The 27,450-nt window shown below is 39.6% G+C and overlaps 2 protein-coding genes across 3 annotated transcripts in view; one reads left to right on the top strand and one right to left on the bottom strand.

Moving 5' to 3' along the window:
* Positions 1 to 3,243, bottom strand: part of zgc:162331 (uncharacterized) — a 38,636-nt gene extending 35,393 nt beyond the window's left edge. Inside the window, exon 1 of the mRNA XM_004568863.5 lies at positions 3,135 to 3,243. The gene's annotated coding sequence lies outside the window, so the exon portion shown is untranslated. The remainder of the gene's footprint in view (positions 1 to 3,134) is intronic.
* A 211-nt stretch (positions 3,244 to 3,454) lies between these two features.
* Positions 3,455 to 27,449, top strand: slc13a4 (solute carrier family 13 member 4). 2 transcript variants are annotated; one of them, XM_004568866.4, is made up of 16 exons: positions 3,455 to 3,586; positions 10,131 to 10,259; positions 13,890 to 14,026; positions 14,153 to 14,328; positions 14,501 to 14,564; positions 14,808 to 14,838; positions 15,048 to 15,134; positions 15,257 to 15,441; positions 20,574 to 20,693; positions 20,935 to 21,036; positions 21,260 to 21,361; positions 21,606 to 21,712; positions 22,001 to 22,122; positions 22,383 to 22,544; positions 24,403 to 24,540; positions 24,710 to 27,449. In XM_004568866.4, exons 1-16 carry the CDS (start codon positions 3,464 to 3,466, stop codon positions 24,845 to 24,847), a joined length of 1,923 nt encoding a protein of 640 aa, XP_004568923.2. In that variant the 5' UTR covers positions 3,455 to 3,463; the 3' UTR covers positions 24,848 to 27,449. The 2 variants fall into 2 exon arrangements, with proteins under 2 accessions (XP_004568923.2, XP_004568922.2); XM_004568865.4 differs by having other exon boundaries at positions 14,808 to 14,847.
* The last annotated feature ends 1 nt before the right edge of the window (position 27,450 follows it).

Here is a 27,450-nt window from a genome sequence, read left to right as displayed (position 1 = left end):
TATTTTATCATAAATACATAGAAACACAACATTTAACCTGTAGTCAGCACAGTTGTGTACTGATCATGCCTCGAACTAATGATGTGTTGAAAGCAAACTGCTGCTAATGAGCAGCCTTCAGCACCACAGAAGGGTGGACAGCTCCCCTTCTCTGGATAAGCAGGATTTCAGAGAAGCTCCGCATAAAACTTTAATATATCTAATAAGTAAAGTGATATAAACATGCAGCAGGTGTGAACAACTGAGAGGTCTCAGAGTATACAAAGCCTGTTGATGTGCAACTGTTTCCTTACTATCATATTTTCTGTTGAATGATTTGTTATGAGGATAATTTTAATTTTAATTCAAATCTATTTTATTTATATATTTTATTTATATTTATATTATAGGATAGTCTGATCATAAAGAATTATAATAGTGTAGCCTAGAAGTAATCACTCTGAGTGATCAGCATCACTCTGAGACAGGATGTTTCTAATTTTAGAGATATTGTGTCAATGCAAGTAAGCAGTCTTACATATTTGTTTAATGTGCATTGAAGGACATATCCTGGTCAGAAATGACTCCAAGGTTCCTCAGTGTTACTGGAGGCCAAGGTAATGCCACCCAGAACTGGAATCTAGTTAGATACCATTGTTCTAACATTTTCAGGGCCAAATACACTTACCTCAGTTTTATCTGAATTTAGAAGCAGGAAATTAGAGGCCATCCAGGTCTTTATGTCTTTAAGACATTCCTGCAGTTTAAATAATTGGTGTGTGTTATCTGACTTCATGGATAGCTAGAGTTGGGTATCATCAACATACCCATGAAAATGTATGCTATGCCTCTGAATGATACTGCCTAAGGGAAGCGTGCATAATGTAAACAGAACTGGTTCTAACATGGAGCCCTGTGGAACTACATAATGAACCTTTTTGTGTGAAGAAGACTCCTGTTTACATGAATAAATTGGATTCTATTAGAAAGATGTGATTGAAACAACAGCAGGGCAAAACTTTCAATATCGACAGCGTGCTCTAGACTCTACAATAAGATATATATATATATGACAATAAATCACAGATGTGAACTGTTTGGTGCAAGCAATGGAGATGGATCCACAAAGACAATTTCTGTTGTTTTAAGATCATATTCCTAACAATAGGATGATTTCAACAAAATCATGACATTTTCGAAGGCTATTAATAAACATCAGCACCCTTAATAACAGCGTCAGTCTTAGAAAAATACTAAAGGACTGAAAATGGATGGAAAACTGCCATGTTGGGATTAAACATATTCACTGAGAAAAAGCTTTTGTTCTCTGTAGCGTTACTAAAACAGAGATTTAAAAATCCTTTCTGTTAAAAGAGAAAAATGATTTGGGAACCCTTAGTACTAAATTCTTAACATTCATAGAAATATTGTTTTTACTGTTGCAAAGAACTAAAAAAAAATTAAACTATTATTATCTGTCTATAATAGAAGTTACTTTATGAATTACATTTCATTATTTCTTCATATATTAGAAGATACAATAACAGTTACCTTTTGATAACTGTTTAAAGATAAAGGTTGTATTAATCCCAACAGAGTCAAAATTTTCAGCAAAAATAAAAAACATATATATAGTTTTTCTCTACCTGGATTAGCAATAGGCTAAACACTAACATCATTGTCAGGGCCAGCAGGAGTCTGGTGGAGGAAAGCTGTTTAGAAACTTCACTTGATGCCATTAACTCTGTGAATCCTCTAGATGGCAGTGTATGAATGCGGCCACACGTCAATGGTTTCCATACTGGCCTCCTGTGTTATGTTTTTATACCTGCTGGTGTGGTAGGGATTTCTGTTACATACAGAATAACATAGTTTAAACCTATATAAATACATTTTTCTCCATTAACCCCTCATTTATGTTGCAGTTCCAAAAGTTAGGACTATGCACACCCACTGTCCAAAAACAATTTCAAAGCAAAACTCCCAACTTTGCATTTTGAAACATTAAAGAACAACAGTGACATTTCCACAGAAGGTCAAGAGCTATGCTAACACTTTGATGCTTTATGATGCTTTTAATACAACATGACATTAGCCTGTTGCTTATGTCCCCCGATGACTAATTCATACTAATATATGAGCCACAGATTTTTTCCCTAATTTGTGTGACACTGACCTTTGACCTTGTATGCTATTATCTTTAACCATATGACTTGAGCAGAACTTTCTGAAATCTTTGGCTTCTATAAGCTCTAAAAACTTGATATTTTAAGATATTAATGCAATGTGTGATTTTTTTGTGATGTCATATTGAAAAGATCTAATCAAATACACTGTGTCACTTCTCTGCACAAGTGTTGTGCAGCTGTCTTGATGGCCTTTTGTATGACATATTACGCGATATGGTTCCCTGAATTTTTTCTTCAAGGTCAACTTTGATCTTGGCCATTAACATGAAGGTCAAGGTCAAATGCTTCTTCAGCCTGGGTACTCATGTCGCACAAGGCCAGTATATTGCTGTGAAGTTTGAAGATGATCTATAAAAAACGTTTCTACTGGTTTTCACATTTGGTGTGACCTTGATGTTTCAGCTAAATTAAATCAGCTCGAGCTATTGTTGGTATCTACCGTCACTCAAAGTTTGAAAATGATATCTCAACAACTGTGGACAATAGACTGCTGACAAACAGACAGACAGGCCGATTACTTAGAATAATTGTATAATTATAACAGAATAATGTTTTGTCCTCTTGCTGCGTTCTTGTTTGTTTTATTTGATCGTCATCATTGGATCACTGTTTCGTGATTGTTTGACCTGATTGATTTGTTGCTTCTATGAGGCGCTTTGTTTTATGACTTTAGAAACCTTCTGATAATTGCTATGATTCACTTTCTAAGACAAACAGTTTTTGTGTACGAGCCACTGTTTTTTTTTTTTTACATAATTGATTAAGAAGTATTTCCTTCTCATCCCTTGAACACGTTTTTGTGTGTGTGTATGTGTGCTTTGCACACACACACACACACACACTCTCACCCTTGCGCAAACTTTTTTCACCCGCCCTGATTGGTGGCCTCACAGCCACAGAGGGTGGGGAAACCTTGGGATTAATTAGCATACCTGTGCAGTCCGATAAATGCGCCGGCACGCTCACCTGATGCTTCGGAGAGCGTCACACACAGAGAGGAAGAGGGGGACCTTCGTGTGTAGTGTACGGTGCGAGTGAAAGTCACCGTGGAAGTAAAGCTCAGCCAAGCTCTCTCACCTCACCGAGAACCCGATCAGGCTCCGCCGTCTGTGCGTTAAGGCGCACAGCCCAAACTGAGAACTTTACCCTCTCCCTGGAGGATCGTACCACCCCCTCCTCTTTCCTCCGGCTCTCCCTGCTTGACTGTGCCTTGAGGCTTTCCGTAGGCCACTTCTGACTCTTACGCCCGGTTCTGCTGAGTTGTGGCCGGTTCCACCCAGAGCCCCGGGTCACCCATGAGGCTGGAGGCCGCAGCCAGGATGGATCTGTTCAGGAAGCTGTGGAGAGCGAGGAAGCTGATCCTTGTGGTGTTCATTCCGCTGTCCCTGCTTCCCTTACCGCTCATCCACCCTACCAGTGTGAGTACGAGAGAGAGAGTGTGAAAAAATGTGAAGTTTTTATCATTACACGCAGCATATACACGCAACAGAACGCTTACCATAACCAAATGGGTTTCAAAATAAGAGCACGGTAGAGTTTAACTGTATAATTTTCACTATCAATGTATTTGATGGATAGAATATAAAGGTATTAATATTCTATTGGAAATTATTGACATATAAATGCGTCAAATTTATTGAAGTTAATTCGTAGTTCGACAGATACACTTTTTTTTAAATGCACAGATGTGAAACATTTAAAGACGAAATGACGAGAAACTACTTTTAAAGCACCAGAAAATCTCTTCAAAGCATTAAATGTGATGGATATACCAGTGCCTATAAGAAATAAATTAAAGATGTATGTTAAAAATAATCAGTATATGCGAACTTAGGTTAAATCAAACATCATGCGCCAATAAATACTCTTAATAAATACCTAGCAACCATCCGGCACAGCAGTAAACAAGATATCCAGTTGATCTGTGGGTGGTGATGCTGCTGCTCTTGGCCTCAGTGTCCTGATGGGATCTTGGTGTGTGTGTGTGTGTGTGTGTGTGTGTGTGTGTGTGTGTGTGAGGGAGAGAGAGAAAGGCGCACTGTCCTCCGTTTTGATAATCGCTTGTCTCGAGCTCCCCCGATCATCAGCTGAGCCGTGTGTGGAGAGGAGATGTCGCGACATGTTAATGACCTAAACATCATCGTGCTCCTGAAAAATAAAAAAGTGAAGAGGGAAAAGATAGGAATAAAAGGAGAGAGGTCCGTTCCTCTTTTGCGTGTCTTCCCTCCGAATCTGGGATAGCTCTGTTTTCAGTGTCCTCGGATTAGTGAAATCGTAATGAAAAGCACAAAATTACATGAGCCATGTGCAAGCATTCGCCATTCTGAGACTAAAACCTTAAACTTTTGCTGCTGGGGAGTGAGTTTCATGTATTTTTTAAAAAATATTTGAATATTTGTTTTGTTTGTTTCAGACTTTCTGATTGTGGTGTGGTCTCATATTTACCGAGGCTCAGACCAGTGCATTTCTCTGATTTGCAGAGCCTCTCTGGTTAACGTGGTCACCTGTCAGATTCCATGATATCCAGTAGAAAGCACTTTTTTCCCTCTAGTGTAGGTCATACTGAGAACACCTCAATTGGGATTAGGATTCTTTTTCTCCCGTGACCAGTGAAAGACAGTAGCAATCAGCAAACCAAAATTGAAGCTTTAAAACACCCTATCAGAGCACGTCACTGTATTTATGATGCAAATGGTACACATTAGCTCCAGTTTGTGACTTTAATGTATTACAATCTGAGTCACAGAGGTAACAATCAATTTAAAGGGAGTGAGAATGTGTTGGTTTGAAAGGCCCACGTCATTTCAAAACTCACGGCATGCGCAATGCATTTTCAAAATCCTCAAGGTGTTCTGTGATAAAACAGTCGTAAGAGAGGCGATGCGCTTTAGATCATATTCTGGGACATGGCCATAGTGTTTTCTACACATATATCAATTGTAACTACAGGTGTTTCTCTGTGTTTATTTTAATGTCATTCATATTCAAAGAAAGTGTTATGCTCCACAAGTTGACCGTCAGCCAATAAGAGCGATCGCCAAGGAGCCCTGCTGTTATGTCAGTGGTGGTGGATGTTTGGCATGAGTAAGTGGTGCAGGATGAGGCCAAGAAAGAACAAAAGAACAAAAACTTGACTACAAAGAAAAAGAAAGAAACAACCCAAGCAATTAAGTTATATAATCAACCCACAACCACGCTGGATTTGAGCCCCCACGTGGCTTCCTTACGACACCAGGGACCCCAGACTGTGTCGGGAATGTGACGGGTTCAGAGAAACATTGTGTGTGTGTTTGGAGAGGTCCTGTGTCCAGCTGCAGCTGAACAGGACATCTGTAGGATGCAGTCAGGCCAGGTCAGAGAGACTGAGGACAGGAACAAAGAAGCAGAGTCAGTGGCAGATAAGCACAGTGCTTATCAGAGGCGCACGTGTGCAGTTTCACAACTTTCCAGAATTTTTGCTGAGTCCAGACAGCTACGTATACACACACGCAAAGAGATGTTCCCTGGCCTTTGGCTTGGCTGCTGTGATGCACACACTGAAAAATTGCTGCTACTGTTAAAAAACTGGCAGTTAATTACGATTTATATTTGGTGAGCCTCTGAATTTTCCTTTAGCAGAAATCTGGCATTTGTGGTTTTTAGCTGTCTTGTCATGTGGATGGATTGCCAATGAATGTACCCTGTAGGATGATAACTGTGGTGATCAGGACAAATATGTGTATGACTCACCTAAGATGGTCTTTTTAGCTGTGATGTGTACTGATGTTCTTTTAAAAATGCTTTTATTGTCAGAGCAATTTGGATAATTAATTTGTTTGACTGATATGTCATCCATTTGTTACCCAGTTCAGGGTAGTGGGGTCTGTAGGTGTGCACTCTATAACTGATGAGATAGCCGAGGTACACCTTGGACAGGTCAAACTCCAGTCTTAGAAAAGGAAGTTTCATCAGTGTTGTCAGTATCAAGTCAGTTTTCATGTGAGTATTTTTCCATACAAATGGGCACAGGAGTGAACCGTGTGCATGTTATCTATTGAGCCGTTTAGCCTTCTGCTGATTGACTCAGTGAAAAACGTTTGAGCTGTGATCTAATCTGCCTATCAGACATCCTTAGGTAACTGTCTCTTCTTTTTCTAAACTGAATAATATTCCTGTTCATTTCCCAAGCTGTTCACGGATAACAGTTAGTTGACGAGGCAATCAGTGGGCTTCTGTTTAGAGAAAAGCTGACCTATCAGCTGTAAAACACTGAGATTTCAAAGAAAAACATCTTTTCTCATCCCAGTAAGCTCACAGTAATCGCTTTGCTCAAAGCTTCTAAAACCACACCGGGCTCCGATGCAAAAGACTCAAGAAGTGTATAGTGAATAGCTGTAAAGAGAAAACTTTTGCATTCCTCTTTCTTCCTCACAGATCTCACAGGAAAGTAGGAAACAACAAGTCCAGGGCATTGTTACAAACAAATTATGAGTCCTTTTGGTGTCCTGATTGTTAAATGCATTTAAATGGTCTAAAGCATGATCTATTTCACTGTTTTCATTAGCACAAAGAGAGTAATAGGATGCACTGTCACTTATGGATGTTTCTTATGACAAACTGCAGCTAAATACCCAGAATATAAAAACTTATATTTTTCTTCTCTGCAGCATCTTGCTTGAGGAAAGATACGATTGTGCCTGAAGGGTCCATTACAGTTTGTTAAGCCGTTTAACATTTTCCCTCTGGTTCTCCAATATCACATTTTACAACAGAAGCAGAAATCAAGTGAACTCTCACCTAGATGGAATACAAAAAACAGCATCTCACACTTTCATGCCTGTCACAGCCGGGGTGGCCGGTCAGTTGTCCACTTTCCCTCAAAAATGGCCCTGCAGGTGGCACTTTCATAAAATATATGTAGGCTGATTTTAATTTTGTCACCACAGAGAGTTGCTAATTTTGTAGTTGAAATGATTTTTAAGATTAATAACTGGTTACATAACCTTCAGAGAAGCCTGCTTTAAATCAGCACAAGCACAGGTTATCTTTCATGTGATGACTTCGGAACCTCGACACGTCTTAGCGTGAAGTCTTTTCAGCACAAAGGTTGAAGTACAATGGCTTTAAAAACAAGCCAAACAAGGAAGCCAAAGAGTAGGATTTGAGGATCTAACTGAAGCTGCAGTTTCTGTGGGGCAACTGTGCTCTGATAAATAGTGACCAATAATCAATCATGGATTACTGCTGATTTGTCTTTTTTGTTTATCTGTCCATTTGTTTGTTCTTTCCGAAGGTCACATTTCTTTTTCTCTTTACATTCTCATCAGTGTGCTTTCCCCCCCGCAAACCAGTAGTCAGACCTTTGGCATGGCTTTAATCCTATCCCCCCCAAGATTAATAAAGCATTCTGATTCTGATCTGGCAGACTTCCAGCACGTCCTCGGTGTGGTGTTGTGTCCGACACAGGCAGGAGCTGTAAAGCTAGCTGTTAAAGTGCAAAAACTCATTATTTGGACACAATGTCTCTCTTTATAATACTGGAATGTTTTCTTAGTGGATTTAAATTGTTGTAATCTTTTCAGTGGCGAAGTTCTCTTTGATTATGAACCCCAAACATCTCATTTGGTCTAATCAGGCAGCTGCACCTAATGCCTGGAAATGCCTCTTAAATCTTTAGGAGCGTTTCCAAAAAGTAAGCACCTGTCTTTAGAGTAAAAACCTGTGTTGTCAACAGCAAATCAAAAACAGAGCAACGTCAGAGCACATTTTATGCTTCTGCTTATTTTCTGTTAGAGTGGTAGATGCTTGTTAAATATGGCCAGTGCTTCATATAATGAGAGCTTTGTATGTGCAAGTAATCCCTGTGAGCCAACAGCTCCGGCTTTAAAATGCTCTAAATGCCCCTTTTGAGACATTTTAACATTTTTGGCTGTCTGCGATATCAGTTAGAGCAGAAATAGGGAGTCGTCTTCACACACTGGGGTTAAGGTTAAGATGTGGAGTTCCACAGGGTTTCGTGCTAGGACCACTTCCGTTTACATTATAGATACTTCCTTTAGGCGGTATTATTAGAAGGCATAGCATACATTTCCATTGCTGTGCAGATGATACCCAGTTTTATCTACTCACAAAGCTAGATGACCAGTAAATTTAACTGCAGGAACGTCTTATAGACATAAAGACCTTACTCCATCTGTGCAATATGTCTAAAATTAGAAACAGCCTGTCTCGGAGTTATGCTGAAAAACTATTTTACCATCACTCTGCAACATTTATTACTTCTAGACTCAACTACTGTAATTCATTTTTATCAGGCTGTCCTAAAACTGCCTGAGAAGTTTTCATTTGATCCAAAACACAGCAACAGACAAGCTGACATAGACTACAAACAGAAAGCATATTTCTCCCATACTGCCTCTTCATTGGCTCGCTGTTAAATCCAAAATAAATTTAAAATCCTTCATGTCACATAAAATATCTTGAATAATCAGACCCATCAATAGTACTGTAAGGTAGTTTTTTAAATAAATAAATGTGGTAGTTGAAAATAATAATAGGCTTTTAAATATTTACTTGCTTGTTACTGTTTCTATACTACTTCTACAGCTATTAAAACTTTTAATATAGCTATTAAAATGGCTTATTGTAGCTTTATAATAACATTAGTTGCATAGCACGTTTCAAAACACAGAGTTGCAAAGTGGTTCACAGTTTGAATACAAACACATGATAAACACACTGAAGATCAATATGCATATTCAAACATACTGAGCCGCCTTAAAAATGGTCTGCGAGCAGCAGATTACCAACAAGCATTCTCTCATATTTCTTGTCTTCATTGATATGTTGATCGTCAAACTGTAGTTTGGCTATTGTGTTCCTTCTGAACACCATTTTTTTTTCTTTTGCACACTTCCCACACTGGCCACATTTGTACAGTCTCTTTGTGGTTGTTGTCACATGCACTGAGGCATCTGTGCTTACCTGTGGATATTTTGAAACTTCAAAGTTTCAGGGTTCTTCTACAATGTCTTTGAATTGTAATAATGTACATGGGTTTTCTTGCAACATAATGTAAACAGCAGGCATGGATAAGCTTGACTTCTGAAAAGTTTTTTTTTTTTTTATTATTATTATTTTTTAAATGGGAGTTCAAGCAGGTCTGGACATGGTTCACGCTGAAGTCCTGTGGCTAATTCTCCTCCCTGTGGGTTTATTAACTTGAGATTAAGTGACCTGCTACAAGCGAAATGCTATACTAAGCATTCTTCAGTACAGACTCCAGCAGCGTTTGATAGAAGCTAATATGAAATCTGTGTTCAACAAAAGACTATCCAAGTCTCATATTATAACATAGTGATAACCTGCATATATAATAGCACTATGTGCACCCTGTCTATGACACATTCATTCTGACCTAAATTAAGCTTATTAAGCATTAAGCATAATTCATTTGTGAACAAACTGTATTTTTCTGCGAAGCGAGTGTCAGCTATAAAAGGTCTTAACAAATGTCACGAGATTCAACTTTAGTTTTGAAGATTGGAGAGCGTGTCACTAAGCCCATTGGTGTTGCGACAGAGCGGTATGAGAGGCTGGCATGCTGACATTATATAACCAATAACAAGATTAATGTAATATCAGTGTGTGTGTGTGTGTGTGCTAGAGTTTTGTCAGAAAGAGTGTTAGTGTGTGTCCCAGTTGGATATTAAGTACAAACAACACTCCCCACTGCTGCCACAACAATAAACTCACACAATATTTGTACTTGTACTTGTAATGTATTCTAAAAGACTGTGCGCATCCATGTGAGCACATCCACACACACACATCCATGTGAGCACATCCACACATGGATGTGTGTGTGTGGACAATGTTGCTACCAATCTAAAATAATAATGCAATTGCTATAGAGACCTGTGTCTTTTTTTCTGTATTGCTTATTGTGTGGATGATATAGACAGACTTTTTTGGGGGTTGCAGGAGGCGTGTTGTGCTTATGTGTTGATGGTGACGGCCGTCTACTGGGTGTCTGAAGCTGTTCCCTTGGGTGCTGCTGCTCTGGTCCCAGCCTTCCTCTACCCGCTCTTTGGTGTACTCAAGTCCAGTGAGGTGAGTCCTTCTTTCCAGCTGATTGTCTGGTTTGAGCTTCAGTTCTCTGAAACCTGTCTTATAAACTCTATTTGAGATGCCAAATTAAGAGTGAGTTGTATATTGAAAATTGTAGCATCTATTGTGAGCTAAAAGTTTTGATTTTTCATAACTGCAGAGCCTGGCAGAGAAGGAGAGCAAAGAAAAACAAAGATCCCGTTTTTCAGAATGAACGCGACCGATTGTGGCAGTTTCACATAGTCGGGTTAGAACATGCAGAGCAGAGACACTATGACTATGACCTCATGCTTTAATGCGTTATAAGTGAAATCTTAAACTGATTGGTACAAGGTGCTAAAAGACAGTTCAGTGTCCCACAAAATACCTAAAATTTTGCTTGCATGTTTGAAAATTGGAGGAAGTTTTAGCATCGCCTGCTCTCAATTTCTGAAAAGACAATATCTTAATCTTAGTGTCATTCTGTGCACCAGTGAATGCTGTGTGTGCTGATTCCACTTTTCTGTCTTTGTATGGAGATTTTCACATCATGTTTCTCGGGTTTTCAATGTGTCTTGTGATTAAAATGCCCGTTTGAACATTGAAAAGCACTGTAAAATAGGATAGACAGTCACGCTGAACGAAGCTTCTGACCTTCACAGGACTGAGTGCTTAACTCTTTCATGAGCACATATGCAATGTGTGTAATAACATGATTAAAACTATATGTTCAATAAATTGAATAAATGTTCTCATCAAATGCCACTACTCAAAGCTTAATAAAAAGGATATAGAAGAATAAACATAATATAAAAATGATATAATTCCCACACAGCCATGTGCTGCAAATCCTGCTACAGCACCATGCGTAGCTAAATATTTTCAAGGCAAATTACAGCTTTGACACAGTGCAGTAAATCTAAACGATAACAATTATTCTTTAATTTATTACATCCTAATTCTGGATGTCTTTTGTTAAAACTTTGCCTTATTATGCAAATATCCTCCTCCGTTCTTTCAGTTTGAAAAGGCACCAGGACTGAGACTCCTGTAGCAGTACAAAAGTCTTGGTCAGATTCTTGTTAAGGTTTTTGCTTTTTGCTAATTAAACAAGTGGGGCAGGGATAGCTCAGTAGGTAGAGTGGGTTCCCCGTCGTCGGAAGGTCTGGGGTTCGAATCCACTGAAAGGCTACCCTGAGATACCCCTGAGCAAAGTACTGTCCCTACATGCTGCGCCTGCTTAGTGGCTGCCCACTGATTGAATGGGTCCAATGCAGAGAGAGTAATTCCCCTATGGGGATCAATAAAGTATACATTATTATAAGTGTTCTTGTAACTGTACAGTATGAGGCACAGGAGTCCCCAGTAGGTTTTTTTTTTTTTTTTTACAAACTTCATCAATTTTTAGTGTTTACAGTTTTTATAAAGTAAAAATCTGCTGTACAGATCTCTATATATCTGTTTAAGTAGAGTTATGTCCATGTTAATAGGAAGAGGTTATTGAATAATTAAGAATATTCTCCTTAGAAACTGCATTGTCTTACTTTATTGTGGGTTTGCTACTTTTTTTCTAAAGCAACATTAAAGCAAGAAAAGAAAGAAAAAGGTGGTAGTAAAAATATACGTGCAGATCAGACGGTGCATGGTTTTTGTGTTCTGGACTGTGCTATGTATGCTTAAAGAAATTTGGTCCACGTGTGTGCTCCTCAGACATACATCAGTTTTTTGATTTACAGTTCTCTGTTGCTTATCCTATTACACTCCAGTGTAAACCAGAGGCATGGTCAGTCAACTGTGAAGGTTTCATTAGACATGACTGAGTGGAGAGTGCAGATGAACCCGTTAACCCAGCACTCATCATCAGTACCCACTGATGTTCTTCACATGGCCACACCCAGCCTCTTTACGACCATTAACACCACTGCCGATCCTTAATACAGTACGATTGGCGTTACTGATAGTGGTGGCCATTGGCGTCAGTTCCCTTTTTTTTTCTTTAAAAAAAAAATAATACCAGTAACAGTTTCCTCTCAATTAAACTCACCTTCATCATCTTTACCTTTGTTATCTGCATTACATAAAAACTGAGTCGTGACCAAAGCGCCTTGACAAACAGTGACAAAAGCTGCCTGTTAACACTGCTGTAAGCCGCTTGTGATGGTGTTCCATAAATATGCCAGCAGAGAGCTTTATGCAACATTTCCAGTCTATTATAGCACTTTCATTTTTTTGTAATCTCCTCATTTTCTGCTGCTTTAATGCTGCTAATTTAGAGATTAGATTCCATCTTCATCTGCTGCCACTCAAGAGTGGAATATAAGAGCATCAACAATGCACAGGATCTTATCTCATCCAGTTAACAGTTAAAGTTTTCTGCGGTCATAAGTGTTCCATAAAAAAGCTAGTATTTAAAGTGATTGGAAAGGACTATGACTTGGATTTGTACCTGCAAATTGAAATGAAAACCGATTAGCCGAGTTTCAGTGCTAAACAGCTGTGGAGGATAATCTGTACACTGTATGTGAATACTGTAGCAATGATTATGTGTCTGTTAAACCTGGAGCTGTCACTACTAAGCTTTGCATTAGCTAACACTGAGATTTTAGCTATTTTAGTCATTCCTTTAACTTAATAAACAGCTTAATAACAGCTGTTATTGTTACTGTGAAGCAGCTGATAGGCTTGGATGCATTCCAGCATCTGTCTGATTCCCATTCAGGCTAAAAGTTGGTTTCTTGTTTTTAAAAGTTCATTTATGGGATTTTGACATCTTATATGACAACAAACAGTGTGGAGAGACATTTTATAGGGCCTACCCTGTGTACTTTTGTTCCCAAGAAGACCAAAGTGTAAACGTTCAGCTGCCTGTATTATTACTAGGACTTCCTCTACCCACCACATCTCCCCAATCCTGAAGCAGCTTCACTGGCTCCCGGTTAAATTTCGCATCCATTTAAAAATAATCCTCTATACATTTAAGGCTATTCATTCTCTCTCTCCACCATACCTCTCCGATTTAGTACAGATGAACTTCCCATCCCGGTGCCTCAGATCTTCATCTTCTCTTTCTCTCTCTGTTCCTTCCGCTCGTCTGATTACAATGGGGGGCAGGACTTTTAGTTGCTCTGCCCCTCGACTTTGGAATTCCTTACCCCCTGACCTCAGAAATATTAGTTCATTCCCGCTTTTTAAGTCCACCCTCAAAACTCATCTGTTTAAAATTGCTTATGTTTAAACCTCTGTATGCTCTAACTTTTATCTGTTATTCTTATTATTGTGTATATTTCCAGTTTCTGTGTTTTTATCTGTTGTACAGTGTCCTTGGGTGCTTTGAAAGGCGCTATTTTTTAAATAAAATGTATTATTATTAAGGAAAATTAAAAGATTTTAGGTGAGAGGTGAGTGCACTTGGGATTATGTAACGCTGCAGACCTGTGAACGCTGCTGATGGGAAGTAGAGCAAATTAAGAACAACAAACCGTAAGTGCTGATCCTGTACAAGGGAGGGTGGACCGGGTGAAAGGAGGGTCTCGGAACTTCTTCCTGCCTACAACATCTCATTTTGTTTATTTTCCCAGCATCTGTTGAATTAGTTTGAAATGATGTAGACTTATCATTTGAAGTGATAATTTTTGTACCTCTGTGCGTGTTCAGGTAGCAGCAGAGTACTGCAAAGACACAACTCTGCTGCTGATGGGAGTCATTTGCCTGGCGGCCTCCATAGAGAAGTGGAACCTTCATAAACGGATTGCTTTGAGGATGGTGATGATTGCAGGGGCCAAGCCTGGCATGTGAGCATCACACTTTTGTACATTTAAACACTATAATGATGGTAAATGTAGTCATAATGTGCGCCCCCCCCCCACACACACACACACACACACACAAAAGTATAAAATGACCTCCTTCTTGTGCAGGTTGGTACTGGGCTTCATGTGCTGCACCGTATTTCTCTCCATGTGGCTCAGCAACACATCCACCACAGCCATGGTGATGCCCATAGCTGAGGCCGTCCTGCAGCAGCTGATCTGCACCGGTCTGGCAGACAGTCATGTCGACTCTGAAACAGCAGAGGTGCCTGAAGAGGACAGTGGTATGTCTGGGTCTGTCACTACATTTCTGCAAGTATAACAACAGTGCTTGCACCAGTGTGGACATTAGCTAGAAGGTGCTGTAGCAGAGAGGGTCTCCTGTTAACAGGCAAACAGTCAAACTTTTCAAACTACTTCTGTCATTGACTTGACGATGCCCGTGTTTCTCTGCAGCTGTGCCAGACAAAGAGGAGAACCTGGACAAGAACCAGCTAGAGCTGCTCTACCGCAACAACTGGTATGTGTCTGTGGACATTTTGGGTCTTTATTTATGCAGTGTACACTCGATGATATGTGAATGTCTGTTTAAGTTGTCTACACAGGGTTCTGTGGTATTTCTGCAAGGATTTTACCTCTTTATCTGTGCTAATAAGTTACATCAAATGACTGTTTTCCTTCAGTCTCACTCATTTTAACCAAAGTAAAGTCAATTTTCTCTCACACAACCATACTGATTTTCTTTCTTCTCTTCTTATTTCAGCAATGACAACAATAAGCAGGAGCTCTCCACAGTAAGTGACGTGTGTGTGTGTGTGTGTGTGTGTGTGTGTGTGTGTGTGTGTGTGTGTGTGTGTGTGTGTGTGTGTGTGTGTGTGTGTGTGTGTGTGTGTGTGTGTGTGTGTGTGTGTGTGTGTGTGTGTGTGTGAAGTACACAGAATGTGGAAATTAGCCACAGAAAAATCTATATGCTTTCACTGATTTGGTATTCTGTTGTTTTCAGACAAAAACCGCTGAGGTCAACGGTTTGGGTCTCAAGCCCATCTCAAACCAGGAATTCATAAAAAACATCAACGGCCACCTGCCACAGGTGAGCAGTGTGTCAGTGAAGAGGGTGGGCCAGAGCCATGTTGCTGGAAACAAGAGCTAGAAGCAATCTTCCTGATTGCTTCTCATGTTTGCTCTTCGTTTACAACATTTTCATCACTCTAGGTTGAGATTGAAATCCCAAATGTAAAGAGGGTGAAGATGAGAAGAGACTCCCAGTATCCCACCAAAAGGGATCACATGATCTGTAAATGCCTGTCACTAAGCATCACGTATGCAGCGACCATCGGAGGACTCATCACCATCACCGGCACGTCAACCAACCTCATCTTTGCTGAACAGTTTAACACGTAAGTATGCTCACGTATGTGGTATCTACACAAACGCTTGCTTATGTAATGATTTAAATAAGCTTCCAAAATCTGTTGACAGTAATATTAAATCTACTTTACAAACCGTTCAGAACCAGAGAGAGATGCTGGTCTGTAATGGCTTTGGATGACTGCAGACATCTCCTCAGTTCTCAGACATGTTTACAGCTTGGTTGATTTCTTGGCTGCTGTGTTCTCTATTTTGAAAAAGTTTATGTTAGCTGAGTGTCTGGGGCCACAAGAGATCAAACTAATCAGCCTCTACAGTGCTCACAGAGATGATTTCATCTGGCCACTGCCTGACAGAATGGCCTCCTTCATGTCACAGCTTGTGGACAAAGGTCAGGTTTTGATCTGTGTGGGATTGCGTGTGTGCTAGTAGTTGTGATGCTAACAGGGACAGCAACAAATCTAAGCAGTGTAAAGTAAAATCTCATAGATTAGAGATTTAAGCTTGAAATTCGTTGATTGTGTGTACTTATTCAGTTTAGTTGATCCAAAACTGGAGTCCATGCTCGTACAACAAGTGATAAACTTGACATCAGTTGCTTTGACAAGCATATTTGTACAGATTGTGGATGTGATTTTAGTCAGTGCTGCACAAATACAACCAAACTTATAAAAATAAATTCAAACATACAGACAAATTAAACAAAAAAGCCTTTTTATCTATGCTATGTGCTTTTGACACATTAGTATGTGTCTACACGAAGTGGAGGACTTGTCACTGTCAGTCCCATGATATGTGAATGAGGGCAGAGACGCTAACAAAGCAATGTTAGATTTATCGGAGGGTTATTTTAGTACCCGGCTAACTTTTAGAAGCTGAAAATGAGCTGTTTGTTTGCAGGTTTCTCTTAGCTAGCTACTTGTGGAGTTCCATAGGGTTCTGCCTGGGACCAGTTCTATTCAAATTATTCATTCATCACTTAGGCAGTATTCTGTGTACATTTTCATTGCTATGCAGATGATACTCAGCTTTATATATCCATTAAGCCAGATAACACACTCCAATTAATTAAAGTGCAGGGATTTCTTAAAGACATAATGACCTAGAAGACCTCCAATTGTGAGATTATTGTACTTGGCCCTTAAATATCTTAGAAACATTGTATGTAACCAGATATTTACTCTGGATGGCATTACCTTGGCCTCCAGTGTAATGACTACTTTCCTGCATTTGCATAAAATCTCTAAAATTAGAAACATCCTGTCTCAGAGTGATGCTGGAAAACTATTCCATGCATTTATTACTTCTAGGGTGGACTACTGTAAATATTCCTGAAAAGCTTTCAGTTGATCCTTTTTTTTTTTTTTGTTTGGCCTGTCCCGTTTGGCTCTTTTGCCATCAGAATTGTTGTCTAAAGGCAAAGAAAGATGCCCAACGGATGGAAAGATGCCCAACGGATTGATCAGTTGATCCTAAATGCTGCAGAAAGAGTACTGGGAAGGACTAGAAAGAGAGAGCAGATTTCTTCCACACTGGCTTCTCTTCATTGGCTCTGTCTGTTAAATCCAGAATTGAGTTTAAAATCTTTATCCTCACATACAATCAGGCTCTGTCTTATCTGTGAAACTCATAGTACTGTATCACCTCAGTAGAGCACTTTGCTCTCAGACTGCTGGCTTACTTGTGGTTCCTATAATATTGAAAATGGAATGGGAGGGAGAATCTTCAGCTTTCAGGCCCCTCTTCTATGGAAGTTCTGATTCAGGAGATAATCTGTCTCCCTTTTAAAAGAACGCTTAAAACTTTCCTTTTTAGTAAAGCTTATAGTTGGGTCTAGATCAGGTATCCCTGAATCCTTCCTTAGTTAACCTGCTGTAGACTTAGGCTGCTAGGTTTTCTCTGTTATTGTAGGGTCTTTACCTTACAATATAAAGCACCTTGAGCCAACTATGGTTTGGTGCTATATGAATAAAATAGGATTGAATGGAACTGCAAACATATCATTACTCATAGCTTTCTGAATCAACTCTTTTTATTTTTAACTGATGATTCAGAAATGTAGTATCCTAAAACTGAAATCAGGATATTTGGTTTTATTTTTAAAGTCAGTTTATGTTGAAGTCTCTGACTAATTGCCAACGTTGGCTTGATCTATAATCTCAGTAAACATTTTCCTGATGAGTTTATGGTCTCCAGTCGCTATCTTAATTCTCATTGAATACACTGTAATGCTCATTTGATACATTATGGTCCCCATTAGAGTTAAAAAGGACTATAAAGACAAGTAGAGGCTGGTTACCATAATGACAAATAATACCCATACGAGATCTAGGTTAAAAAAATCCTGCTAGCAACATCCATCTTTTATGTACGTCTGTGCTGAAGCCTCACATCTTATAACTTTCTTCCACTTTTGTCTGCTGATGAAAGGCTGGTTTTTTTTTTTTTTTTTAAGTGAGATACTTTAAAAATTTAGTTCTGTTTTTTTCTGACAGGACTGCATCTTTGAATTATTACCCCCTCCACTGTACGCTTAATTGTTCTCTGTCTTCATTTGTACATAATTTTGCGATAATAGAAGCTGGATTTTGTGTTTCAGTGGTGAAAGTTCTGCTCTTATTAAAGATACTCGTGTAAACTGGGTTTCAACTATTTAAACTGTGCAACGAATCCAGTGTTTCATGGCTCCAGAGCCCCACCAGCAGACTGTCAGCGTTTTTAAATGTGTCTCTTTAGTACGGATCATAAAATTTAACCCAGCACAGGAAATCCTGATGGACACTGACACTGATGTTGTCAACATATTATGATTTTTATTACTTTAGTTCTTTTTAAAATGCAATTTGGTGTTAAGATGAAATCTTAAAAGCTCTAGAATAGTTTCATACTTTTATTTAATTTATTGTGTTCTTGTTTTTCATAAATGAAACTTTCTATTTGCCTGAAATATCTCATTTTTTTCTCTCTGCTGTTATTTTATATAGAAACTCATGGTTCCCAGAGGTCTGTTTTCCCTGATTCTTTCTGTCGAGCTATGAGGTTGATGGGGTTTTCCCCTCATATTATCTAGGTGATGGGATCTGTAAAATTTGATGCAGATATCTATGATCCTCAGAGGATGACAAGCAGCCCAGTCATTTTCCCATACTTTTTATTGGCTCGCTTTCACTTTTCCATCCACGATGAGAATGCCCGGAGGTCAGAGAAGGCATGGCAGAGTTGTTTGTGCAGCAGATACGTGATCACCGTATTTGCATGTCACCTTTACTCTGCTTAGCGTCGTTACAGAGCAGTGAAGCATATCAGAGCAAACACACTTTATTACCTATATAGCTTTAAATGAAACAACAGTGGAGACCAACAACTTGTCTTATAGCTTAAAGTGCACTAATCATAAACTACTGATACACTACACAGAGGGCTATTAATGTTGATGATATGGTCTCCTCACAGTTTTCTCAGATTTCTTTTTCTCTGTGGAAAAAAGGGGGAGGTTATCCTCACCTATCCCAGCTGTCACTGGGTGGAATTAGGGTACAGAGATCACCAAGGATACATAGTTAACTGAAAAAACAACAACATTTTAATTAGCTAAAATAAGAATAAAAACTTAATCTTTGAAAAAACAAACAACTGAAACCATTTATGAGCTTAGAAAGCAACAGTGAATGTCATTTAGTTCCAGTGGATTCTAGATTCAAAGTATCTCCAAATCTGAGCAACTAACACCTAAACATTCCACATCAGGGACGTCAAACTACACGGTGGGCCACTTTGATCGTATCAATCGTATCAGCGAATCAACCCTTTCTGTCAGAATAAAGACATTTCACTCAACATTTAATCCCTGATAACTCTTAATATCAGAAAAAGAAGTCCAGTTTCAACAGTACATTTCAACTTTTCTACATGACAAATGTGTTAAATTAAATAGACGTTCTAGTTAATCACAGAAAATATAGTAAATCTTGAAAAAACAGGAACATTTTTGTCATTTTCCTGTGTATCTGTTAGTTTCTTGCAGTATGAATGGCAATGGAGAAGGTTTTGTCAGTAGGGAAACCTGGAAAACTTCTCAAAATACAGTCAGAAGTTCCTAATTTATACACATTTTCCAAAACCTTCTAGGATTGGAGGAGTTGCTGGGCTAATTCCGGCCCCCGGGCCTTATGTTTGAAACCACTGTTCTAGATGTATGAACAGCACTACTCTTTAAACATGAATACATTTAATTAGGTGATAAACTTACCTTTCAATAGGTTATCAATAAAGGGTTGTAAATATTAATAGTATATTGCAGAAGTGTGTAGCAACCGTGTGGTTAGAGCAGGTCGTCTACTACAGTAAGGGGAAGGTTGGTAGTTTGATTCCCACCTGGATGCTCCAGGCTGCATGCTAAAGTATCCCTGAGTTACTCCTCATATGAGTGTGAATGTGAACTTAGATGTAGGGCATTAATGGATACTTTTTGGCTGCTCTCTTATCCACAAGGGGGCGCTACACAAGTCCCTCCACACATTTTTTGTTATAGCAAATGTTACGCCAGATACCTTCCTGATGCAGCCCCAAAGGGATTTGTGTCTCTTCCCGGGATTGAACTAATATCTTCCACTTGTTAGGTGAATGTGTAAAGATATTACAAAGCTTTATATATAAGGCTGAATATTAGAAAGTGGCATCCTTTCTGGCATGTCATGTTGGTTCTCTTCTTTTAAAATAGATAGATGCTGCTGCTTTACTCTGTAACTGCGTTCTGCTCTATAGAAGCTTCTTAAGTGTTTCTTAAGAGAATTTCGGTGACCCATTATGGCTTCTGTCCAGTAGTGTAGTATAGCTCTCTGAGCTGTGATAGTCACAGTCTTATCAGTGTGGACAGTCAGCTGTAATGCTGCACAGATAAGTAAATGAGAATGACAACATCTGTCAGTCAAAGCAAACACACGTGACCGAGGCTGGGTCAATGTGTGTAGCTGATGTGAGTTAATCGGCTATTTTTAAACGTGATAAGGTTCCATTTTTATCGGCCGTGACACATGCCGTCACAAGTCATGAGGCTCAGCCCCTAAAGAGCCAGTGTGTAGCAATGCGTATATTACACATTAAAGTGAAATGAATACCGATGAGTGTGGTTTAAAGCTGCTGTTTCCAACTGTCTTTCCAGCCGTTATCCAGACGCAAAGGTGATCAACTTTGGCACATGGTTCATCTTCAGCTTCCCCATCGCCATCATCATGCTGGTTCTCACCTGGCTGTGGCTGCACTTCCTTTTCCTCGGCTGCAAGTGAGTGCCCGTTCGAGGATCTTTGTGTGTGTGCTGTGTTGCTAGTTGCTGTGCTAATGGTCACAGGCAGGGGTGTGATTACAGAGGTGGGTCTCCTACTTGCCCACATCTCCATGTTGTCATTATGGACTCATGGTAATCCTGCTGCCTGTATGTTGTTGAGGCTACAGCTTGAAAAGCACAAAGCGACCGTATCAGGTCACCGTGTGGTTGATCTTGTTGTTGCTGTCTGTGTGTTCAGCTTCAGAGAAACCTGCTCACTCAGTAAGAAACGCAAAACCAGGAGAGAGATGCTGTCAGAGAGGAGGATCCACGAGGAGTACGCAAAGCTGGGACCCATCAGGTGTGTGCCAGAGCTGAAACGATGCAAAATAATTTCCCGAAATTCCAACTCTGATGTCAACTCTTCCACTTTTTATGTATATTTAAAGGACTAAATTCACCTGTGTGTAAATATAAGCTATGCATTTGCATCTTACTCACGAGCCTAGACGTGACATTTTGTCCCCATCGTGTTGTCACTCATGTAATTGTTGCTGACGCGCTTTTGTGGATTGTGTGTGCAGCTACCCAGAGGTGGTGACAGGTGTTTTCTTCATCCTGATGACACTGCTGTGGTTCACCAGAGAGCCTGGCTTTGTGCCCGGCTGGACGTCGCTCTTTGAAAAGTAAGTACTGATAATGTCGCGCCGGATCACCACAAACGTTCAGAAGTGTTAGTGGTCAGACACTTTAGGGAAGCACTGGTTCTCCGTAACAAATACACACCCTGTCACATAGAGTAGGTATAATAGACACTTAGTAAGGAGTGCTTATGCTCTTTTCATACACCATATTTTTGATTTTTGGCCTCTGTTAGAGTACTTTTGCATTATCTGTTTTATATCTGTGTATTCTTAATTTCTCTCTCAGGAAAGGCTACAGGACTGATGCAACGGTGTCTGTTCTTCTGGGCTTCCTCCTCTTCCTCATCCCTGCCAGGCGGCCCTTCTCTTCCTCCTCTTGCTGTAAAAACTCAGGTCAGCACTCGAGCACCTTTGGGTTGTCTCATCAGGGCTCCATTTGGTGGCTTTAAAACATATTGAATAATAAAAAAGGGCTCAGTGATGTTGTTCAGCTAGCTTCGTTAACATTCGTATACTACCTCAGATTATTTTAACAGCACATTACAGATGTTGTGAGCCATTCATTTGAGATTTGGTAAAATAAATGACTTTTCAAGTGTTTGTCAACCACAAGTATTACATGATATTATTCCCCCAGATCCTGCTCTATTGACATTTTTTTCTGTCAATTTAAAATATTAGATGATAATTCAGAGTCTGACCCACTGGCTCCCATGATCACCTGGAAGGACTTCCAGAGACTCATGCCGTGGGAGATCGTCATCCTGGTTGGTGGAGGCTATGCACTGGCAGCGGGCTGCAAGGTACTACGAATATATGTCTGTGTGTTCTTGTATTACTCTACTGCTCTGGCATCATAGCATCTGGGTAATCTGAATCTGCGATCCATTTTCACCATTATAAATTTCTTGATTACTTTGATGGAGTTAATGTGATTTCAACACGTATCTACAAGAGACTGTAGCTATAAAAGAGAAGAATCATTTCACATATTATTACATTAGGTAATGGTGGGGATATGAACAGCATGTAGAAAGCTGATTAATGTTGCGTGTGTGTGTAGGTGTCCGGCCTGTCAGTGTGGATTGGCAGACAGCTGGAGCCCATGAGTGGTCTTCCTCCCTGGGCGGTCACCCTGCTAGCCTGCCTGCTGGTTTCTGCGGTCACCGAGTTCGCCTCCAACCCAGCAACTCTCACCGTCTTCCTGCCCATCCTGTCTGCGCTGGTACGACATATTCTCTTTCATATCGCAACACCTGTTCCTCATTAATGATCATAAAAATGTCATAAATCATTAAAAACACTCACATAAATGACCTGGAGGATATTCAGTCTAACAGGTCTGCACTAATGTGCTGCTTGAAAATACTTTTTCATTTTTAAACTGTGCTAATTACTTCTGATGTGGGCCACGAATTTGAATAATCTTTACCAGGTGGTCTAAATAGTACTGGTTACATAACCATTACATAAGTGCGTGCGTGTAACAGTGCAAACAATGTAAAGCTTGAGGCAAGTGGCACTGATTGTGAGGCCGAGTTCTCTTTTTATATACATATAGATATCTAAAACATATGGAAGCCCGTTTCCGCCACTAAATAAAAACAAAGAAGCTAGTATCCATAACTCGAAATTTCGAGTTACTTTTCTCAAAATTTCGAGTTACTTTTCTCAAAATTTCGAGTTAGCTCTGCCAATCAAAAATATACGTGAATGAGGTCACTTTCTTGTTACCCGGAAGCATATGGCGCAGAGGACCGCACACTCAAAAACGGATCCCAACAAATTGGCGCTTTCGCGAGTATGTTTGCTGATAGTAACACCATGTGATTCAGCCAATAACACAGGGATTTCATCATTTGTGAAGCCAGGCTGAAAACACTCAGCAATCTGTGCATTCACGACTGGATGTAATACCGGTAGCTTAGCTGTAGCATTTGTAGCTGAGGGCTTCAGCTTCCGGGTAACAAGGAAATGACGTCATTCACGTAGATTACTGATTGGCAGCGCTAACTCGAAATTTCGAGTTACTTTTCTCAAAATTTTGAGTTAATAAATCGAAATTTCGAGAAAATAACTTGGAATTTTGAGTTATGGATCCTTTTTTTTTTTTTGTATTGGCGGAAACGGGCTTCCATAAAAACAACCTGTGTTATTTATACTCTTATACTATACTGGGATAGCAGCACAAACACATGTAAGAGTAGGGGAAAAATATTTGTGCATCTGCACATTATGACCCTTTTACTCAGAACCCCCCCCCCAAAAACTGCTGTACTGGCAATAATCCATTTTAGCTGTCAGTGGTGACGTTTTCTCACCAGTACGTCACAAGCCATTTTATTGCAGAATGGCGCCTGTTCCTCGTGCACTTACTCATAAAGTGCACATCAAGGCTCTTTTTATTTCACAGCAGGTGCCATAATACTTCACCTCTGTCCAGTTGTTAACTGATGATGTATGAACCCTGCTTCCGGCTCCAAACTACACTGCATTCATTAAGGCTAAAGTCTTTTTTTTTAACATGTTTTAATGATTTTTGTCTTGTTCTATGTAATCTCAACCGGCCCTTAAAATATAGTCAGTGATGTCTGTCGGCTTCTGTGGGTTTTTATTACCACTCTTGTTGCATGTTTTAAAGTTCAGTTTAAAAAAAAAACAAAACAAAAAAAACAACCTTAAAATGCTTACCATTGTAACAGCAGATAAAATTGTACATGTGCAATTTTTTTTTTATTTTTCCCCACATTGCAAAAGTATGACATCATAGCGACAGGATGGGTCAGTTGTGACGTTAATTCTAGACAAACATTTTTATGATTATATTATGTGAAAATGTTGTTTTTAAGTGTCATATCAACTTTTGTAGCAGTTGGTAACTCTGACCTTCTCTTTCTCCCATTTGTTAAATTTTTCTTTATCATCCTTTTTTCTTTTCTCTTCCCTCCTTCTACATTTTTCCGAGTTATCTATAACCTCTGTACTCCCAACCATTTCACCTCTCCTCTTCGCACTTGTCTTTTTTCTTCATTACTCTCTCTTTACCCCCTTTGTTCTTCTTCATTGCGTACTTCTCTGTCCAGTCGGAGACTCTGCACATCAACCCCCTCCACACTTTGATCCCTTCCACCATGTGCGTGTCATTTGGGGTCATGCTTCCAGTGGGGAACCCCCCCAACGCCATCGTCTTCAGTTACGGCCACGTGCAGATCAGGGACATGGTACGACACACAAACACACACTCACTGTCCCACAATCTTCTTGCACCTGCGGAATCAAAAGACTTCCGGGAACAGCGTATCCAATTCGAGGCTCTTTTTATTTCGTACTATGTGGCAAACAGAAACTCTTGATGCTTACTGAAGTAATTTTTCTCCTCCTCATCTCCAGGTCAAAGCAGGTTTTGGGGTGAATCTGATTGGCGTGGCGGTGGTAATGTTGGCCATCACCACCTGGGGGGTTCCACTCTTCAATCTGACTGAGTTCCCAGCCTGGGCACTGGCCAGGAATGTCACTGGGAGCTTATAACTAACAGTGGGCAGGTGCTGGTGGTACAAAGCGGGGATGAACTCAAAAACAGATGAGGAAGAGACTGGGCAAGTGTTGCGATTGCTCAGAATTATACTGATTAAACAGACCTTAAAAGAAGAACATGGATGTGGTGAGAAGGAGAAGAAGTGGAGAAACAACCCTCACCAGCTGCTTAGATATACTATTATATACTGGCCATACTGGTGTGTTACAAGGAATGTTAAACGCCTCTGGCCACTGGAGGACATTAAACTCCAACTGAAACCTTAAAAAATCAAGAACTGATTTAGTTTTTTTGATTTGTAGTAGAAGAAAAATGATAAGTTACAGTTTTACAGTAAACCTGAAATACATTTTCAGATCTACAACATCCTTTCATTTCACTGTTTTTAGATAGAAATAAGCTACATAAGGCCACTGTAGACAAGTCTCTTTTTATTGCATGTTTGCTGAACTTAAACATTTCCAATGAAATATCCTTTTTACAACTAAATTGAACACATTTCAGCATTTCTGGAAAAAATCGGTCTTGTCTTTCGTGTAAGAGGGAAGAAGTGGTTGCTGGATTAAAGCGAGAAAAGAGCATGAAAAGAGAAATCTACCGTGGCTGCCAGTGTACTGTATATGTAGAGCTACTGTACTTTTTACGTTGAACACCGTGGGCCTTCCTTACACATTTCATGCACATTCTTACCAAAGTTTCTGAAGCTGCTTTTGTGTCCTAAAATGCTGTGAACGTTACAATTCTTGTTGCTACATGTTACTCGAACACTGCAGTGCCTTTTACAGTGCCTTGTGTTAATGAATTTACACGCTACTTTAACATGACCTACTATCAAACTTCTTATCCCAACAGTGTTCATGTCTTCCTGTGATGTCAAAGCACACTCCACCCTCATCCTCACCCTGGTTGCGGTAGTTTTAGTCAGTTTTGCTTAGGAAGATTCATAAAATGAATGATGTGCACCTGGCAGCCATAACAAGAGCAGCTTAAATGGTAAATACTAAATAAGGGGGCTTCCTTTAGCATATCTAGAGATGCCCTGGTGGTGACCAGTCGGCAACCCCCTGGGACCCACCGCTAGGAAAAATATTCCCTGACTCCACCAGCCATCTGGCAAATAAAAGTGTGACTCCTAGTGTATCACAGACATGATACGTGAGTTTCTGAAATGTCTTACATCATCAGTGTGACCTCCCCCCCCAAATTGTAAAGAAATTGCACAGTACATTTTTAAGCAAAAAAAGAAAAATCTGATGTAGCAAATATGGCACAATTCAAATCTCAGATATTCAAATGATTATTTTATTAATTAACAATAATTGTCAGAAGGTTCAATAAAGTCCATTTTCAAAAAATCAGGTTAATGTGCCCTTTAAAGTGTGTCAGTTTTAATGTTACCTCAGAAGACCAGCTGGAAGCACAGGACCACGGTTCTTTTACTTCCATGAAGGCCAAGGAAAAATGATCAGAAAGGCATAAAAGTTGGGGTTTTTGTGACTACTCGACTGCAACCAGCCTTTTTACCTTTCTCCTTCAATCACATAACATAACGAAGTTTAGAAAAGATGTATTTACGCTAAAGACTTGAGCTGCCTTCAGTTACTTTTTGCTTGACCTATGCCAGAACTTTCTTTTCCTAATTGCAGAAGCTTATAGACCAACTCTGGTCATTACCCAGTGAACCCAGCAGGGTGTTTGTCTTTGTCTCTGCGCTCCTGATTTGCATTCATGTCACATGTTGAAAGGATCTGGAAATTTTTAAAGGTAGATCAAGTCGAACAAGATAATTTACCTACTTATTGAAGTATGAGCTTTAACTGTGGCGCTCATGTTAGTCAAACATTAACAAAGGATCTTTATGAAATACAGAAAGCTTTTTTAGTAACTGCAGAAAAATTGGTTTCACGAAATCGTTCACTTGTCGCACCATAGCGTGACCGCTTTTTGTACTTTTTCATTGTCTCCTGGGAGGAGCAACATTTCTCCTGGCATGTAAAGAAAAAAAATGAAATGCCACTGTGGGAGGCCGCAGACTCCCTCTGGGTACTGGTTCTTTAATGCAGCACGCAAAGAAAGCATTTAAGGAAAAGACTGTGCAAGCAAGGAGTGGAAGGGTGTAGTAGTTTGTTCAATCAACTGTCAAATCACAAAAAAGGTTTGCACAGAACACTCACTGTACTGTGCAAAAATGTAAAATATATGCCTTTATATATTTGTACACAGATTTTAAGTGTCATTAGTCACTTTTTTTTTTTTTTTTTAATATCACGGCATTGTAAGTACAGTATGAGCCTTTAGCGTAGCCTCAATCAGAAGCATGTCTTTTTCTTGTGTAATTTATTGACTTCTCCTGAAGGTTTCGTACATCTCAGTCGTGTTACAGCAGTGACCTTTGACCCAGGGGCCACGCTCTTCTGTAAATACTTTAAAGACTTGTAATATAAGCATACTATGTCCTTGCCTGTTTCAAATGAGCTGTAACATTCTTAAGTTTTGTTTGACCCTGATAGTGCATTCATATCCAGCCACAACACAACCTAGGAGTCAAGATGATCCAATATTACTTCATGTGCAACAATAAAACCACTAAAACCAC

Source organism: Maylandia zebra, linkage group LG17, assembly GCF_041146795.1.
Source record: "Maylandia zebra isolate NMK-2024a linkage group LG17, Mzebra_GT3a, whole genome shotgun sequence".
Classification (NCBI taxonomy): domain Eukaryota; kingdom Metazoa; phylum Chordata; class Actinopteri; order Cichliformes; family Cichlidae; genus Maylandia; species Maylandia zebra.
The sequence above is the reverse complement of the archived record's forward strand: the minus strand, read 5'-3'. Positions and strand labels throughout refer to the sequence as shown.